General features: G+C 44.0%; 1 protein-coding gene across 1 annotated transcript; it reads right to left on the reverse strand.

Moving 5' to 3' along the window:
* Positions 1-5,003: 5,003 nt before the first annotated feature.
* RAB29 (RAB29, member RAS oncogene family) lies at positions 5,004-18,493 on the reverse strand. The gene is made up of 5 exons (XM_033919256.1): positions 18,213-18,493; positions 15,664-15,735; positions 11,971-12,152; positions 6,663-6,784; positions 5,004-6,509 (listed from the first exon to the last, which is right to left on the reverse strand). The coding sequence occupies exons 1-5, from the start codon at positions 18,334-18,336 to the stop codon at positions 6,398-6,400; spliced, it is 612 nt and encodes a 203-aa protein (XP_033775147.1). The 5' UTR covers positions 18,337-18,493; the 3' UTR covers positions 5,004-6,397.
* Between the last annotated feature and the right edge of the window lie 441 nt (positions 18,494-18,934).

The raw sequence follows: 18,934 nt of genomic DNA on the forward strand, positions 1-18,934 counted from the left end.
ACTGTTGTAACTTTACTGGAAATGTCCAGTTAGCTCTTTTGTAATCCGCCTTGAACTGCAAGGTATAGGCAGAATAGAAGTCCCTAATGTAATAAAAAGAAACAATATTCTGTACAACTGTCATTTTATAAATTGCAAATAATATAGAACAAGGATTAACAAAACCTGTGTCTCCCGTCTCACAAATATTCCCTCCACTATTGAGAAAACTGAACAAGCCAAATTACTACAGAATTCTACATAGAAAAATTATGCTAATAGAATTCCTTGGACACACAAATAACACCAAATCCATAACAGCTGACCAAAAATTATAAACATACAATAAATTAAACCAAAATCCCAAGAAGCTACACCTTGCATTTAGTAATGCCAAATAATTAGAAAGATCCATTGCCTTCTATATTGTGCAAAACAAAGATCTCACATGACAGAAATAGTGTTAGGGGAGTGCAATTAGGGCAACTGCCCCCCGGTCAGAGAGAGAGCTAAGCCTGTTGGAAGCTGAAGAAGGCACAGCCTGGTAGTGGGCTGTGTGATCCCTACTTACATCCAGCTCTAGCATGATCCAGATTTCAATTCTGATGTAATCACAAAATAGAAAATAAAATAATTTTTTACCTTTTATTAGCTCGTCATTTTATTGTTATGTCTCAGGCGCTGGTTTCTTCTGTCTTGCTATGGTCTGGCCATTTGACATTTCTTTTTTCTCCAAGCTAACCCTTCTGTCTTTGTGTATGTATTGTTCTCCATGTTCAGCATCTCCTTTCTCTATGTCTCCTATATGTCCCTTTGTAATATTTCCCCTGTGCCCATCTCCCAGCCTTCATCATCACTATTCTATGATCCCTTCCCCCTGTGTTCAGTATCACTCTATCCCTATGCCCCCCTAAGTCCAGTATCTTCCTTCTGAATTCTTATTCTGCCCCATGTCTAGCCATCTTCCCTCTGTCCATATACCCTTCCATGTCTGGCATTGCTCCTGTATCCATAAACCACCCCATGCAACATTTCCCTGTGTCCTTGTGCATATGCTCCCATCCATGCCCACCATCTCCCCTCTTTATCTCCATGTCCTGTTTCTCCCCTTTCACTCCCTTACACCAATATTCCTCCCTCCCGCTGCTATGTTCAACATTTTGCTCCTTCTTCATTCATCCCCTTGCTTCAGCTTCTTTTTCCTTTCCTTTTTCTCTCCTCCCTGCAGGTCCTGCACCTCTCTCTTACCTCCAGCCCCCCTCCCATGGGTCCAACACCTCTATCCCCTTCCTTCAGTGCCCAGGTGTGGGTCTGGCACCTCTCCCCTCCAGCTCCAGTCTCCCCCCCCCCCCACCACATGGGCCCAGCAGCTCTTTCCATTCCCTTCAATCCCCAAACCAGATCCAGCACCTGTCTTCCCTTCAGCTCCAGCTCTGGAGCTAGCCAGTCAGTCCCCCGCTCAACACACACAGGTTTAGCAAATCCCACCCTATGCTGTCAGCTCCTTTGCGCCTCCGCAGGCCTCTCGGTCCTTACAAGCTTCAACGACTAAAGAAACAACATCACAGGTCTGATCAGGGGCCTTTGGCGAGTCCCTCCTTCCAATGTAACTTAATTTTCGCAAGAGAGCAACCCTCCTCCTGCTCTCTTCAAGTCACCATATCTTGACTCGTGCAGGTTTCTTCTGAGGCCTGTCTGATATGGGTAGCCCTACAGCAGGGGTGCCCAAAAGGTCGATTGCAATCGATCAGTAGATTATGAAGGCAATACGAGTCGATCACAGAGCTCATCCTGGGCTCCGTGTTAGACTCGCGTTGCCTATGCATTCTACCTGCTTCCCGATGCCATAAAGACACAGAAGCGCCAGGCTGAGCAGCCTTCCCCACCCGACATCTATTCTGACATTGCAGAGGAAGTTCCGGGCCAGCCAATCGCTGCCTGACTGGCCCAGAACTTCCTCTGCGATGTTAGAATTGATGTCAGGTGGGGAAGGCTGCTCGGACCAGTGATCCTGCGTTCTCTTTATGGTGTCGGGAAGCAGGGAAAGCAGAACTTAGCGGTGGTGGCTTGGGGGAGGGAGGGGAGAAAGAAAGGGGGCAGGCAGGGAGACACAGAAAGGAGGGGGGGCAGGGAGACAGAAAGAAAGAAGGGAAACAGAAAGACAAAGAAAGGGGGCATGGAGAGAGAAAGACATGCAGAAAGGGGGCATGGAGAGAGAGAGAGAGAAAGAAAGAAGGGGACAGGGAGAAAGAAAGGGGAGGGGGCAGGGAGAGAAAAAAAAAGTTGGGGGAGGGAATGAGGGCTGGAGGATAGGAAGCATACAGGAGGCTGAAAGAAAGGGAGAAATATTGGATGCACAGTCAGAAGAAGAAAGTGCAACCAGAGATTCATGAAATTACCAAACAACAAAAGTAGGAAAAATTATTTTATTTTCAATTTAGTAATCAAAATTTGTCCATTTTGAGAATTTATATCTGCTGTCTATATTTTGCTCTATGGACCCCTTTAACTAAACAGCAAAAGCGTTTTTTAGCGCAGGGAGCCTATGAGCATCGAGAGCAGTGCAGGTCATTCAGTGCTGCTCCCTGCGCTAAAAACTGCTATCACGGTTTAGTAAAAAGGGAGGGGGTATATTTATCTATTTTTGTATAGTTGTTACTGAGGTGACATTGCATAAAGTCATCTGCCTTGACCTCTTTGAAAACCCCCTGAATACAAATGATAATTAACATTTTCTCTGCATACAGTGTGCTTTGTGTTTTGAAAAATTTTATTGTTGATAGATCGTTTTGACTTGGTCATTTTAAAAGTAGCTCGCAAGCCCAAAAAGTATGAGCACCCCTGCCCTACAGCATAGCTCACCAAGTCAATGAAGCACACAAGCCCATCCACCACAAGGTGGTGTCCTTTTGGAGGAAATTTTTTTTAAATCAGACCAGTGGCTCCCAAAACCATTGAAAATATTTCTGTATACTTATGCCACATTTTCTTGATAACTAATATACTCAAATATAAACCAATCCGAATATAAACCTAGGTGACCTTTCCCCCCCAAAAAAGGTTGACTCAAGTATAAACAGAGATTAGAAATTTGGGTGATTCTGGTGAGAAAGTCTACAAAGGTTTATGGTAGACATTATTGCCATAAGTTTTAACACAAATTTTTTTTTTTTACTTTAAATATTTTTCTTAGCACAAAACCACACATTTACAATAACAGCAATTTTAAACAGTTCCTCTGATTTTAGGCCTTTGAGAAAAATGTATTTTTGGGGTCTGCCCAAGAAGGTTCCCTAAAGGCTACATGAGCTTGAAGGTAAGAAGCAGTAACAAACTGTAGAACTACAATACCTCACGGTTCAGTGCAGTTTAACAATAAGAGGAGAGAACTGTAAAAACAGCAAATTTATATACCACAAAACACAGTACATTATACATAAAACATAACACTGAAGATACTGAAAACATTGAAAAACACCAAATAAAATAAGAAAAGGGGAGAGCAGAACTAAAACAATCCTTCCAGCTCGCGTCCAGAAAGGAAAAACTGCAGGTGGAAGTAGAGTTCCCAGTGAAGTAGGAGGGACACAGAAAAAATCTGGAGTGGATTCCTTCTGCAGATGGCTTGTGGCCATGGGGAGATAACCCGCTGGTCTGGAACGTCACACCTATTGCACTGGAAATTTTAAAATAAATACAAATTTGCATACACTGCCTCATTAGAATGCAAATCTAACTGGCTGAGGTTCCTCCAGGACAAGTTTGTGAATTACTGGCCTATCGCTCGATTGTAAATTAATGTAATCTTTTGTAAACCGCATTGATCTGCAAGGTTATGCGGTCTAGAAGTTGATTTTTATGGTATTTTACGTATTTCTCTGTCACAGGTCATATAAACATAGTAACATGATGGCAGATAAAGGCCAAATGGCCCATCCAGTGAGTCTTCCCATCCTTCAGCATCCACTATCTCCTCCTCTCCCTATTGGCTAAGGCTCTTTAATCTAATCTAATCTTCTATTTCTGTGTCGCTCATACCTAGGCAGGCTCAAGGCAACTTATAGAGAGGGGCGAGAATGGAGAAGGGGGGAGTAGGGGATGGAGAAGAGGTAGCTATTGTGAGGTCATAGAGCTTTATGGTTATAGAACAAGATAAATCAAGAACTAAATACACACAAGCTGAATACCAAAAATATGCCAACACACCAAAAAGTATTCAAATATCTCCGGACTGTATCACCCACTCATTAAGAGAATACAAAAAAAGACCTCAGGATTTAACAACACAAAGGTTGTAATAGGCAATACATCCTTGGTCAAAAACTCCAGACAGTTTACTAAATTCTCTTGATTGCAATTATACTCGCTTGGACTTTATAATATATTCTCAATAAATTACTTCAAAGGTATCAAAAAGGCTGCCAAACCAACCAAAAAGAAAAGAACCAAGCACTTATCTGTGATGTAATTTCAGTTCCACTAAGCAAAAGTCACTGCAGAGATCCACAAAATGGAAGACGTGTTCAGCTGATGTATTGCCTATTTCAGCCTTTGAAGCTGACAGAGAGTTCCAGGTGTTGTGAAATCCTGGGAATACTGAGGTCTTTTTCTCCATTTTCTTGTATTCTCTTAATGAGTGGGTGATACAGTGGAGATATTTGAATACTTTTTGGTGTGTTGGTATATAGAAACATGATGGCAGATAAAGGCCAAATGGCCCATCCAGTCTGCCAATCCCCAGTCATCACTATCTCTTCCTCTCTCCCAGGCTTTCTTGAATTCAGACAGTCTCTGTCTCCACCACTTCTTCTGGGAGACTGTTCCACGTATCTACCACCCTTTCTGTAAAAAAGTTATTTCCTCAGATTACTCCTGAGCCTATCACCTCTTAACTTTATCCTATGCCAAAGCACATCTGACCTCATTTCAAACTAAGCAGCATACAAGGAGGATTGAGGGAAATGAACATATTTTCCTATCACTTATATTGCCTTAGAGCCAGGATATAAGAGCACAGAATGCGGTTAGAGTTATAAAGAATTTATTCAAATGTCTTCATCACTTTGTAAGAACCTGCATGGTTGATAAGTGCCACATCCAGAAGTGATTCCTATCCCCTTCCCTTTTGTATAACAAGAATTAATTGTAAGGCTAAGTAAATAAAAAATACAGTAGGATTTAAGAAATAATCAAAACGTTATTTAACAGTTAAAAAACAGTAATTATATGTCAATTCTTTGGCAAGTTGGTAAAGTATGAAAAATACATGATTATATGCAAAAGTTGAGTAAAAATATTTTGTTTTCCCTTAAAACTTCTTTTGCTTTATCAAATGGAAATATTTAAAATGTCATTGTGTTATTTCAGTACTGTACTGTGTAACCCACAACAGAATGAAACACTCACAACCTGCCTTTTTCTGTGGGTAACGTTATCAGCAGATAACCATACTCTTGCGTGATGCCAGTGGGTCCAAATAGGACACCACAAAACCTCACACAAAAGTACTTTTCCCATTTCTACAAGAGAGGAGGGAGGGTGATATTAAATGACTCTTAACTCCTGTGCAGTTACGTGGTGTTTTTGGCAGAAGAAGAGAAATCAGGGCAGAACTATGGAGCCGTTAGAGGACACTGTCATGCTCCAGAGGAAAAGCAACATTTCCACTTCTTAAAGGCACATTTCCCTTAATGTATAAATAGAGGATTACTGCACAGGTCCTGGACCTGTTGGGCCGCCGCGTGAGCGGACTGCTGGGCATGATGGACCTCAGGTCTGACCCAGCGGAGGCATTGCTTATGTTCTTATGTCATGTTTGTCTTGATTTATGTCCACCTCTTCTTCACCAGGGTTGCTCTTCACAAATCAAGTTTGAATACTAGTTCTACTAGCATCCACATTTGCCCTTATCTTACCACCTACCTTAGGGCCCCTGATGAAGACAGTCAAGTTGAAACACAGCCCATGTCGGGTCTGTTTTTTCAAAGTTAATGTGGTTGATTGCAGAAACATCTGCAACCTTGTGTGCTACAATAAATCACTGCATCGAGAATATCAAATTTGCAGTCTTTCTTCTCATTTTGATTGCATCTGTCCACTTCCTGCATAGTCATTTTTGTAACTATTTTCAGAATACACAATGCTTACATGGTAACAGCAAAAAGAAGCAGCAATAAGCTATTGTTCTGTTGCAGATTAAGGAAGTCTTGAAAAAAGCATCTGTCCACATGTATGTCTGAATAAGAGTTTCTGTAACTCCCTATCATGAGCAGAGCTTAACGTTGAATCCTGCTGGTTATGAAAAGGTAAGACCTGACTTTCTGAATGAAAAAGAATAGTGCTTTTGTGGGAATAAAAAAAAGATCAGTCACCATGAATAAGACAAATATGAATGTTTATATACACCATGAAAACACACTTAGCAGCAGCCCCAGCCGGGCATGGGGGCATCCTTCAGGTTTATGTAATCTCCCTGGCCTGCAGGGGAGGTCAGTCCATCACTTGTGGCCATCATCTTCTCTATAAGAAGCCTGAGAAATGAGAATGGCATCTTTTATCCAACTGGGATCACTACATGCTTAAGAGCACATCAACAAACATAACATGTCAGATGCAGCTAGCTCTGGGGTGCAGAGCCAGGCAGAGCAGTATTTCAGCAGTCAAACATATCTCTGAGGACATACCTCATAGACTCATTAATATTCTTATTTTCTTTGACAGATGTTTCGGTCCAGCCAATAAAGTTATTCTCCTTGCTGAGCAGGTCAATTTCTTCCTTGGTCACGGCCCATGGGGACAAATCGCACTGCATAAGCAATAAAACATTCATTACAACAGGAAACAGCAGCAATCGTGCGCTTCCACGCTTCCAAGTTAGCCACTCATGCATTTTATACAGGTGCATGCTTTGTCTCACTTCAGAGATTTTCAGTGGCCATGTTTTTCCTGTGCTGCTCATATTTCACTTGAATAGATACACTGCCAAACTTTGACTTGTAATGTCTAGCTCCTGGTTCTATGGCAAAAATAAACATCTTTTATATTAATTCCTGCCACATAACAGTTGCTAAATAGCGAGACTCTTTCAAGGATACGATTCACATCTGAACAGGGGATCCAATGATCAAAAAGTGAAAATCTTAAATTCATTCAGAAACAAATTGTAAATGAGTAATCAAATTATATTGTACAAGTTTGTTCTCTTTATTCTTCTCCATGTTCATAATGCCATGTGGCTATTCCTCTATTGGTTCATAAGGAATTGCAGTTTACAGAAACTGGCTTTCTCCAGCAGTGATGCCTCTACACCGTCAAACAGACTGCAGCTTTCCTTAGACAGTGTAGGGTGAAACATCAGTTCTCCGTTTTATCATTTATAAAAGCATATGTGCCTGTCTTTAATGTGTGATAATTAGACTGTTATATTCACTTTCATTGCCAATAAGTATGAAAGATGTGTGAATGGACTCTTGACAGTAGCCAAGGTTGAAGTCGTGATAACTGGTTATACTATGCATAAGTTTCAAACCTGGGCTACATCTACCATTAGTTTGAAAAGCTGTACACTACTTTTGAAAGACTGCACAGGAAAGACAACTAAGTAAAAACAGTTTGCAGACAGATATTTTTTGGACTAAATAAGATTTAGCAGCCCCAATAAATGACATTTCAGACTTTTATTCACATTGGCAGAAATTTAGCATGGATATCCTTGATGAAATAGCCCCAAAACATCTATTTTATAAACATCAAATTAAATCAGAAGGGTGGTTTGATAAGGGACTTACAGATCTGAAATGCTCAAATAGGCGCCTCGAGCAAAAATGGCATAAAACGGGAACAGATGTTGATTATGAGCATTGGAGACATAATTTTACTTATAAGGTAAAATTATGTCCTTAACTGTTAATTTTCTTTCCTTTAGTCACAGCATATGATGAATCTAGAAACTAGTGGGATTACATCCATCAACCAGCAGGTGGAGATAGAAAGCACTTGATTTATCCTAGGGTAAATCTTGGATGCACAGCCTCCTGGCCAACCAGTGTAGGTCTTCTCCAAGCAGTTGAATTAAAAGACAAAGTCAAGCACATAAAAGGCATGAGACATATGAAACATAAGACATATATGCAACTTCATTCCCTCACATGTACAACCCACACCATTGATGCTTCAAATTCAAGAATGCAATTTCATGCTGAAACCGTGCCTGAGAGTGACAAAACCCTGCAACAGGGTGGGGCTCAGGATTCATCTGCTGCGACTAAAGGAAAAAAAATTAACAGGCAAGGACATAATTTTACCTTCCTTGTCATCAACAGCAGATGAATCCATAACTAGTGGGATGCACCAAAGCAATCCAAACATAGGAAGGGAAATAAAGAAGCGAATGGGAAATCCCTCACCCCAAAATCCTGCCCTGCAGCATGCGTCCAGAGAATATGTCACCCACGATCATACAGAGGCTACCCTCCCTAGCATACGTGAGCAGGAGCCATCCTCGCCCAAGAGCACCATGCTGTGGAAACCACAGCTACATCTCCCCTACAAAATCCATAGGGCTCCCCCCAGGAGGCAAAACTGTTGACCAAAGTCAAGAAAAATGCCAGAGGAGAGGCAAGACACCAAAACTGTACCTGGGCCCCGAAGTGACAAGTGCCATTCCCAGAGCCCCCAAAGAGATACAACGACAACCTCAGACACTGAGATATCTGATCCAACTTTTAGCCCATTCCTCCACAAGAATGACCCAGAAGGAGTGGAAAGGAAAATCTCTGAGCAGTTACCCCGCAACTAGCCTATCCCCAGCTAACTGTTAGCTGGCCGGGATTACACAAGGTACATTAGGACACCAGCGAAATGGCGCCAAGGCCAATTACCTGGGGCCTGCCGAACAGTGAGAGCAAAGGAATCATTGCCGGAGGCGGTGTCCCTCCTCCGAGTGGAGAAAGACTGACAGCAGTGGCACCAGCTACCGCAGCCCCCCCCTCCCCATTTGTAGCAGGAGGGAAGGGCCTTGGCCAACCGCCCTCAGGGCCTCCTAACGCCCGCTGCTGCCTGCCCCAGCTACAAGCCAGTGGCTGCGCGTGACTATGGCCAAAGCAGCCTCGGCTGTCCTACGCGACAAAGGAGTAACAAACTCCTCCCACTAGCGCCTCTCCGAAGAGAATGGTGACCTTTGTAGCCCCGCGCCCACCGAACGAGTGAGCTTATGGGACTTAGGTATCCAGGTTCTTCAGGGGGAAGGGACCTAGTAACCCAGGTGTTGCCCCCCCTAAAAATGGCACTATACAGCTCCCATCCCGCAGCTCAACTGAGGCCTGAGCCGCAGGAACCTTTCTCCCCTGAGGCCTAAGCCCCAGGCCCATGTCTCCTCTGAGGCTTAAGCTCAGGTCAATGACTCCTCTGAGGCCTAAGCCACAGGCCCATGTCTCAACCGAGGCCTGATTTCACAGGCTCATGTCTCAACTGAGGCCTGATGCCACAGGCCCATGACTCAACTGAGGCCTAAGGCCACAGGAACATTTCTCATCTGAGGCCTAAGCCACAAGAATATGCCTTACCTGAGGCCTAAGCCACCGGAACCTCTCTCTACTGAAGCCTAAGCCACAGGAATATTTCACCTCTGAGGCCAAAACCACAGGAATATTTCTCAACTGAAGCTGAAGCCACAGGAATATCTCTCTTTTCTAATCCAGGAAACTGAAGCCAGTAGCTGCCAAGCCTGGCTCGAAATCTACCATAGAATCCAGGAGCTGTGCCCTGTAGTCCAGAAGGCACCACGTCCAGCAGGGTAAGGGACCTGGGTGGGCCCAGGTGTTACCCTGAAGAGGGTGAGGTAGGGACGCTGGGAGGGCCCAGGTGTACTTCCAAAATTCACAAGCAGAAGCCAGGAGCTGTGAGGGACACATTCATGCACCTGCTGGAGATAGAGTATACTGGTTGGCCAGGAGGCTGTGCATCCAAGATATACCTGAGGATAAATCAAGTGCTCTATATCTCCACCTGCTGGTTGGTGGATGTAATCCCACTAGTCTCTGGAGTCATCTGCTGTTGATGACAAGGAAAAGCATATTATTTCGACAAAACAATTTGGTCGCCTCCATTCTTGATGCAACTCATTACACACAGGCTCCTCAAGATAGCCCTCCAACCTCAGATGCTCTAGCCTTTTACTTTAGTACTAAAATTAGTAACTTGAGGTTATCTCTAGTTCAAACTTCATAGACTCACTTAAGAGTTACAACTTTCTTAGAAAATATTCAACATGTAGATTTAGTTTGGAATTCTTTTAAAAACACTGATTGGGGTCATTATACACTAAAATGCTAATTCTTATTGCCCTTTGGATCCTTGCCCTCCCCTAGTTTTGAAATCTGCTCCCTTAAAATTTCAACTAACCTATATGATTGAGTTAGGAGAATGTCCAAGGAGGGTTGGGTAGATTATTATCACTCCATAGGCCCATAGCATCAATACCATTCTTTGTCAGGATAATGGAGGGCTTCGGCTATTTCCAACTTCTAGATTATTTGGAGCAACATTCTCTTTTACATACACCTCAATCAGGATTTCAGCCACAATATAGTACCGAGACAGTTCTTGCCTCCCTTCTGGATTACTTGTATAACTTATTTAGTAAAGGTATCGGGGCTCCAATAATGCAATTCGATCTGAGTACCGCATTTGATTTGGTGGACTATAAAAAACTACTTAACCGTCTGGACACCATGGGTGTTACTGGTAAAGTCCTTTTATGGTTTAAGGGCTTTTTGAATTCATGTACTTATCAGGTGTGTTTTAACAATACCCTTTCTGGTAAATGGAGTATTTCCTATTGAAGTCCCCAGGGGTCCCCTCTTTTCCCTTTACTTTTCAATATTTATTTGGCTTCTTTGGGAATCAGACTGTCCAGTCTGGACATCAAATTTGATTGTTATGCAGACGATGTAATTGTTGTGATTCCTATTCCATTCTTTCTATCTCAAGCAACACAGTTAATATCGACTATAAGTTCCACTATGGAGCAATGGATGAATGAGTTCAAATTGAAACTCAACACAGGCTACCCATAGTATAAAGACGGTAGAACAGAGTTTAGATTTAAACAGAACTTCACATTCAATTAATTCCACAATTAAAATTTTAGGGGTCATCTTAGACCAGACGTGGGCAACTCTGGTCCTCGAGGGCCGGAATCCAATCAGGTTTTCCCCAATGAATATGCATGAGATTTATTTGCATGCACTACTTTCAATGCATATTCATTAGGGAAATCCTGATAACCTGATTGGATTCCGGCCCTCGAGGACTGGAGCTGCCCATGTCTGCCTTAGACCTAGATCAATGAAAGCTCACACCAACTTCTTGGTTCAAAAACGTTTCTACACATTGTGGAAATTACGGTTCGATCAGATCATATTTCGATACTTCCTCTTTTAGACTATTAGTGCAGTCTTTGATTCTCAGTACTCTGGATTATTGTAACATCATTCATTATGCAGGTCTTAAAAAAATCTTTCTAAACTGAGTATCATTCAAAACACTGAGACTGTAAGATTAATTTTCAAATTTAAGAAAGTCAGATCACATAACACCTTACTGTCATAAGTTGCACTGGCTTCCAAATGAAACTAGAGTGATATTTAAATTTGGATCCATGTGCTATAAGGTTACATGGCCTTACAGCAGATTATCTTGTGAATCATTTGATAGGCTTTCTTGCATTTTTTGCCTTTCCTTCAGGATTGTCGGTATAAAAAATACTTTCATAGATTATTCTAATTTCAAACAGCAATAAGAGATAAAGAGTTCAACCATTTAATTGTTAATTCTGCATCCTGTCAACACTTTAGGAAATTGTTGAAAACCTACTTAAATGATAAATTTTTGTAATTATACGTTTTGTACTTCGCTGTAATTGTTCAGTCTCAATTTGAATTGTGAACCGCATAGCACAAGTACTCGAGGAGCGATTTGCTACAGACTCACTTTATTGGCCAGCAGGATGCAGGGAAGGGGGCATCCACTCTGCAGAGTAACCTTGCTGTCCAAGTCCTGCTTCCACTTCTGGCTGTTCCGGAAGGTGGTGACGTCCGTGATGTCAAACATAACCACGCAAGCACTGGCCTGTTTGTAATACATCCTAGTCATACAGGTGTAGCGCTCCTGACCTTGGGAGGGAGGGGAAGTTAAAGAGGAATGATTTAAATGCACAATAAGAATCCCAGGTAACTTTAACATAGTAACATAGTAGATGACGGCAGATAAAGACCCTAATGGTCCATCCAGTCTGCCCATCCTGATTCAATTTAAATTTTTTCTTCTTAACTATTTCTGGGCAAGAATCCAAAGCTCTACGCAGTACTATGCTTGGGTTCCAACTGCCGAAATCTCGGTCAAAACCTACACCCTCCCAGCCATTAAAGCCCTCTCCAGCCCATCCTTCCCCAAATGGCCATATACAGGCACAGACTGTGCAAGTCTGCCCAGTACTGGCCTTAGTTCAATATTTAATATTATTTTCTGATTCTAAATCCTCTTTAAGCTGCTGAAAATGCCAAAATCTATTTGTGTGTCAGGACAGATTGGCTGCTGTCATCCTGTCCTAAAGGCACCTTTCAAGGGTCCCCAAATCTACCCCTCTTCTCAAATACAGGCTTATCAGTTGATGGCTTGTGATTTTAGAGCTCTCTCACACTAAAATTTGGGTTGCTGAGGTGCCGATTAATTGTCCAATCTGAAAAAGGCATTTGATGTTCAAACAATTTTGCATACAAAGTAGTTTCCCAGAGTTCTGCCATAATCCCATCTGATCAGTCATTGCAGAAAGCAACTGACACATGGGCAGGGCCAGCAGTGGATGCCCTGAAACAGCCTCCTGCCACTTAGCTGTTTGGGGCAGGAAGAATATTTTTTTTAAATGGGTACAGATGTGCATGTGTTACACATGCAAAACATTTACACCCATTTAAAAATGTAAAAAAGTCATGCTGCGACACCCCCCCCCTGATGATGGCCCACACACCCCAAATTTTTAAAGAAAATTGTAAGGAGGGAAGTCCATTCCCTCTTGCTTCAGCCACCCAGACCCCCCACGCCCCCAACCACCCTACCTTTAAATTAAAGAGTGGCAAGCGGGATGCCAACTCCCTCCTACCACCAGGGCCCCCATAGGAGTGGCCTTAGGTGCCTGAACCAATCAGTCTTAGGCCCCACCTAGTGCATCCCAGGATGCACTGGGAAGGGGCTTAAGGCCCGCTATTTTGAAGAGGTGGGCCTGCTGGCAGGAGGAAATAGGCATCCTTCCTGCCACATTGTCATTTAAGGTTCGGGGTTGTTGGGGAGGGGGGGAGAGTATCAGGGTGGTGTGTTGAGGGTTTGGAAGGGGTGTCGGAGGTTTGGGGGCCCCCAATAGCTGGAAGGAGTGGGCATCCCTCCTGCTGTTCTTTAAAAGTGGGGGGTTGGAGGTGGGGGGCATCTGGATGGCCGAAGCAGAAGGAAGTGGATTTCCCTCCTGCCAATTTTTTTTGTTTTAATTCGGGGGCTGGCACGACTTTTTTTAAGATGGGGACAGATATTATGCATGTGTAACACACGCTCATATCTATGCCCATTAAAAAAAGAAAAAGCTGGATTTTTAACGATACTGGTACCTCCAGACCTGTCGGAGATTTCAGAGCGTTAAAAACCGGCGCTTCATTTTGTGGATCATGTGGGCATCGATCAGAGTGCTCAGTTTAACAATGATGAGCTCATTGTAATGTTTGTTTATCAAGGCAGAGCACAAAATAACATACGCAAGAAAATCACATTCAAACATCTAAAATAATGTATTTACATACGATTATTGGAGGCTGCTACAAACCAAGGAAAAGACCGCAATTTGCTGTTTTGTGCTGGTTTAGCGACGATCGTTAAAGGCATGGTGAGTTTTGTGCATCCAAGCCACAGTGGTACAGAACTGGGGGAGGGGCCACTTTAGTATACAAAAGTAATGTTTACCTGGGTCTCTTTGGTATTTTATAACCACGTAAAATACTGATTGAAAGCACAATTCTTTTTCTAAGTCCAGTGATGATAAAATAATGTAACAGAAGGGATTGGTGTTGATGTACCGCATGGCTCAATCCAGTTCACTTGTCCCTTAACTCCCAAACCAGTTGGGTCATCAGGCTACCCACAGTGACTATGCAACAGCGGGACTAGGGCAAGATTATCAGATCCCCCAAACCTTCGGCCTTGCACCTCCTATAACTAACTTTCAGGCCCAAGCTCCCACCCCATCCTGAGACTAAATTCAACCCTCATGATCACCCCTATGACTCGCAAAACCATCAATGTGGAAGAGAGGGGTAGCCTAATGGTTAGGGCAACAGACTGAGAACCAGGGCAGTCAGGTTCATATCCCAGTAATGCTCCTTGTGACTTGGGCACTGCCTCAGGTACAAACTTAAGCCCCTTTTTACTAAGATTCACAGCTCCGATACTCATCAATTCCCATGGGCTTTGGAGCATTTGCCCGTGCTAACAGACTTAGTAAAAGGGGGGGTGGGGTTAAGCCCTTCAGGGAGGGGGGAATGAAGAACTTGAATGTAACTCACCTTGAGCTACTGAGAAATGGGTGAGCTAAATCCAAATTCCTTTAATGTAACGGGTCATCTATTGTTTTGCTTGCACTGCAGCTCCTCCCATCTTCTACAGAAGCTGCTGCCCTGGGCAAGAGGTGTTTGAACACATCGATCTGATTCTTACACCCACAGCTTACCAACCCATCTCATGGAAATTCATTATGAACTGCATGAAAACCAGACTGGGCCCCAAACCACCATAAGAACATAAGCATTGCCTCTGCCGGGTCAGACCAGGGGTCCATCGTGCCCGGCAGTCCGCTCCCACGGTGGCCCCCCAGGTCCATGACCTGTAAGCGATCCTTTACCTAAATCGTGTATTCCCTATTCATTTAGTGTCCTGTATAGTTACCCTCTATCTGTATCCTTCAATCCCCTTCACCTTCAGGAAGTCATCCAATCCCTTTTTGAAACCCAAAATTGTACTCTGTCCTACCACCTCCTCTGGAAGCGCATTCCAGGTGTCCACCACCCTCTGAGTGAAGAAGAACTTCCTAGCATTCGTTTTGAATCTGTCTCCTTTCAGTTTTTCTGAATGCCCTCTTGTTTTTCATGTCCCTGCTAGTCTGAAGAATCTGTCCCTCCACCTTCTCTATGCCTTTCATGATTTTCTAAGTCTCTATCATGTCCCCTCTAAGTCTCCGCTTTTCCAGGGTAAAGAGCCCCAGCTTCTCCAGCCTCTCAGCATACGAAAGGTTTTCCATGCCCTTTATCATCCTAGTCGCTCTTCTCTGGAACCTCTCGAGTATCGCCATTCCTTCTTAAGGTACAGCGACCAGTATTGGACGCAGTACTCCAGATGCGGGTGCACCATCGCTCGATACAGCGGCAGGATAACTTCCTTCGTTCTGGTAGTGATACCCTTTTGATAGTGCCCAACATTCTGTTCGCCAAGTTAAAATATTCACTGGTTTGAAGCACGACATAATTAAAACGTCGAGTGGTGTGATATACAGTTGCAGTCCAACTGTGGTAGATATATCTGTCGTAAAATTAACTTGAATATTTTGTTCTCCAATCTTTTTAGAATTCCAGTGCCATTTTCAGCTCTTACCTGCAATGTCCCATAGCTGAAGCCTTACTGTCTCTGAATCCGACCACTGCACTACCTTCAGGGCAAAGTCCACTGTAAAGAAAGAACACAGGATTAGGCTGCTGTCACCTCGATTTGGAGGAGAAAGTAGGATTTCCAGTTTTGTAAAGCTCACAATTTCTCTTCTAACCGATACGTGACCCAGTTTAAAGAGGGAGATTTCTGAGTCCCTGTTTCTTGACATCAGTGCTGCGGGCCCCCATAATTTATCAGAATGGGCGATCGTCAGAGATCTAGACCTGGCCTGGGGAGAATGTGGCGCAGTGCTTAAAGCTACAGCTTCAGCACGCCGAGGTTGTGGGTTCAAACGCACGCTGCTCCTTGTGACCCTGAGCAAGTCACTTAATCCCCCCATTGCTCCAGGTACATTAGATAGAGTGTGAGCCCCCCAGGACAGACAGGGAAAATGCTTTGAGTACCTGAATGTCCTGGGGGGCTCACACTCTATCTAATGTACCTGGGGCAATGGGGGGATTAAGTGACTTGCTCAGGGTCACAAGGAGCAGCGTGCGTTTGAACCCACAACCTCGGCGTGCTGAAGCTGTAGCTTTAAGCACTGCGCCACATTCTCCCCAGGCCAGGTCTAGATCTCTGACGATCGCCCATTCTGATAAATTATGGGGGCCCGCAGCACTGATGTCAAGAAACAGGGACTCAGGATTGGCCTAGAATATCCATTGGTCACTAGGCAATTCTGCTCTCTGTTCCCTTATAGACTCTGTAAGAACTACCCATCTGCCCTCCTCTGTCAGGGGAAGGACATGGTCTCATCTTCTGCAAAGCATTCTGGGAGTTCAATTTGCTTCAGCACCTTCAGTATAAGTGAAACAGAGGTCTGAGACATACTCTCAACCTGCTACCAGTTCACCCATATCAGTAAATAATACCAAAGTAGTCCACCTCACTACTAGGAACCATTTGATTGTCACAAGGTCTCCTCAGCACATATGTAACTCACGGCGTGAAAGTAAATCATAAACTGGTTTTAAGAAAGGTTTGGACAATTTCCTGGAGGGAAGACACGGGGGAAGCCCTGGATTGGTAGCATGGAATGTTGCTACCCTTTGGGATTCCGGACAGTGGCGTACCTAGCATATGTGGCACCTGGGGGGCCCATCATTTTTTGGCACCCTCCCCCCCCACCATCTGTACGAAAAACATGATTTTTAGTAACGGGGTGGGAAGAGATGATGTGAGTGTGGTGTGGAAGGAGCGGGCGGGCAGAGAGGAGGGGGGCACCTCTGCCCACCCTCAATCCACCACTGCCCCCAAATCACGTTGAGGCCCTGCATAGTTCTGACAATTGGGGGTGGGGAGAGAAAATCCACAGAAGACAGAGGCAGCAGCAGTGGCTCCGTCTCTCTCACCTCATTCTTAGCAGAAGAGAGTGAATTAAACATCTTAGAGAAACTCCTCCTCAATATCTGGGCCTCAGGCAGGTGCCTAGTTTGCCTATGCTTTATTATTTATTTAAATATTTATTTACTGCCTGAAGGAGTTCATGCAAGAATAAGTCCATTAATCCTATCCTGCTCTGCTGGGGGACAGAATTAGTGATGGAACTGATGAGGGGTTGTGGAGAAGCTACAGGTTCTATTCGGAAGAGGTGAAAGAATAAAAGAAGTTGATCCTGGGCAGTAGTTCAGACGACTTTTACATGACGACATATTTTCCCTTCCTTAAAAGCAGAACTCATTTCAAACACCAGCTTTGATTTTTACACAAACCCAAAACCAAAAGTCACTCACCAGCTCAGAGATTTTAAAGGGGAATTCCATACCATAGGCAATATCTTGAAGAAACTATGTCCTATGATAACAGGCTCCTCTGTAAACAAGAGCCTGATAACTTACTTTTCAAGGCAATAAGAACATAAGAGCCAGAGCAATGATCCATGTAGCCCAGTCTCCTGATTACACAGCAGCCAATCCAGGTCTCAAGGACCAGGCAGAAACCCAAACAGTAGCAACATTCCAAACAGAATCCCAAAGACTAACAAGATTCCGGAATCCCAAAGAGTAGCAACATTCCAAACAGAATCCCAAAGAGTAATAACATTCCGGAATCCCTAAGAGTAGCAACATTCCAAACAGAATCCCAAAGACTAACAAGATTCCGGAATCCCAAAGAGTAACAACATTCCAAACAGAATCCCAAAGAGTAATAACATTCCGGAATCCCTAACAGTAGCAACATTCCAAACAGAATCCCAAAGACTAACAAGATTCCGGAATCCCAAAGAGTAACAACATTCCAAACAGAATCCCAAAGAGTAATAACATTCCGGAATCCCTAAGAGTAGCAATATTCCAAACAGAATCCCAAAGAGTAGCAACATTCCGGAATCCCAAAGAGTAGCAACATTCCAAACAGAATCCCAAAGAGTAGCAACATTCCGGAATCCCAAAGAGTAGCAACATTCCAAACAGAATCCCAAAGAGTAGCAACATTCCAGAACCCAAAGAGTAGCAACATTCCAAACAGAATCCCAAACCTGATGAAAAGTTTACCTCCCATGGTGGACTTGTAATGCTTGTTGAAGGTCTCACTGCAATAGCGCTGAACCAGGGAGGACTTGCCCACTTTGACATCTCCTATGATCAGCACTTTGAAGAGGTGATCGTGGCTCCCCATGGCAGCATCTCCGGAACCCAGCCCGACCCCTCCCCTCCGCTCTCAAAACGGAAACCAAAGCAGTTGCAGCGATCCGGATTATACACTTTGCAGCCCAGATCCGGTTCTCAGCGGTCGTCCTCTCCTGCTCGGCGGACTCTTCCTCTCCCGGCGCCTGACAGGGACCCACGTGACTGCAGCAGCGCAAACTGGCCCCAGAACTACACGACCCGTCGGGCACTGCGGCAGGTCAGCGTCGGCATCGGGGAAGTGAAGGGCGCAGCGCCCACTGGGAATTGTAGTCAGCTTCCGGGGCAGGAACTACTGTGCGTGTGACGAGCTGCGCAAATCCTTCTAATGAAGGGCAGCAGTGGCAGACTCCAGCCCTTGCTGCTAAATCAACACTTCATTTCTTGAGTCATGAGAATCATTAATTCCGGAAAGGAAGCAATAGATACATTCTGGGGGTGATCTTAGTACTGAACAGTGGTGGAGGAAGGGGGTTGTGAAGGGGGGGGGGGCTCTCCGCCCCTCCCACCTGCACCCCTTGCCTTCCCCTAAAGACAGGCGCCTACACCCATCTGGTAATACTGATACAATACCATTTTTATTTATATAC

This window comes from Geotrypetes seraphini, chromosome 13 (genome assembly GCF_902459505.1).
Source record: "Geotrypetes seraphini chromosome 13, aGeoSer1.1, whole genome shotgun sequence".
Lineage (NCBI taxonomy): Eukaryota > Metazoa > Chordata > Amphibia > Gymnophiona > Dermophiidae > Geotrypetes > Geotrypetes seraphini.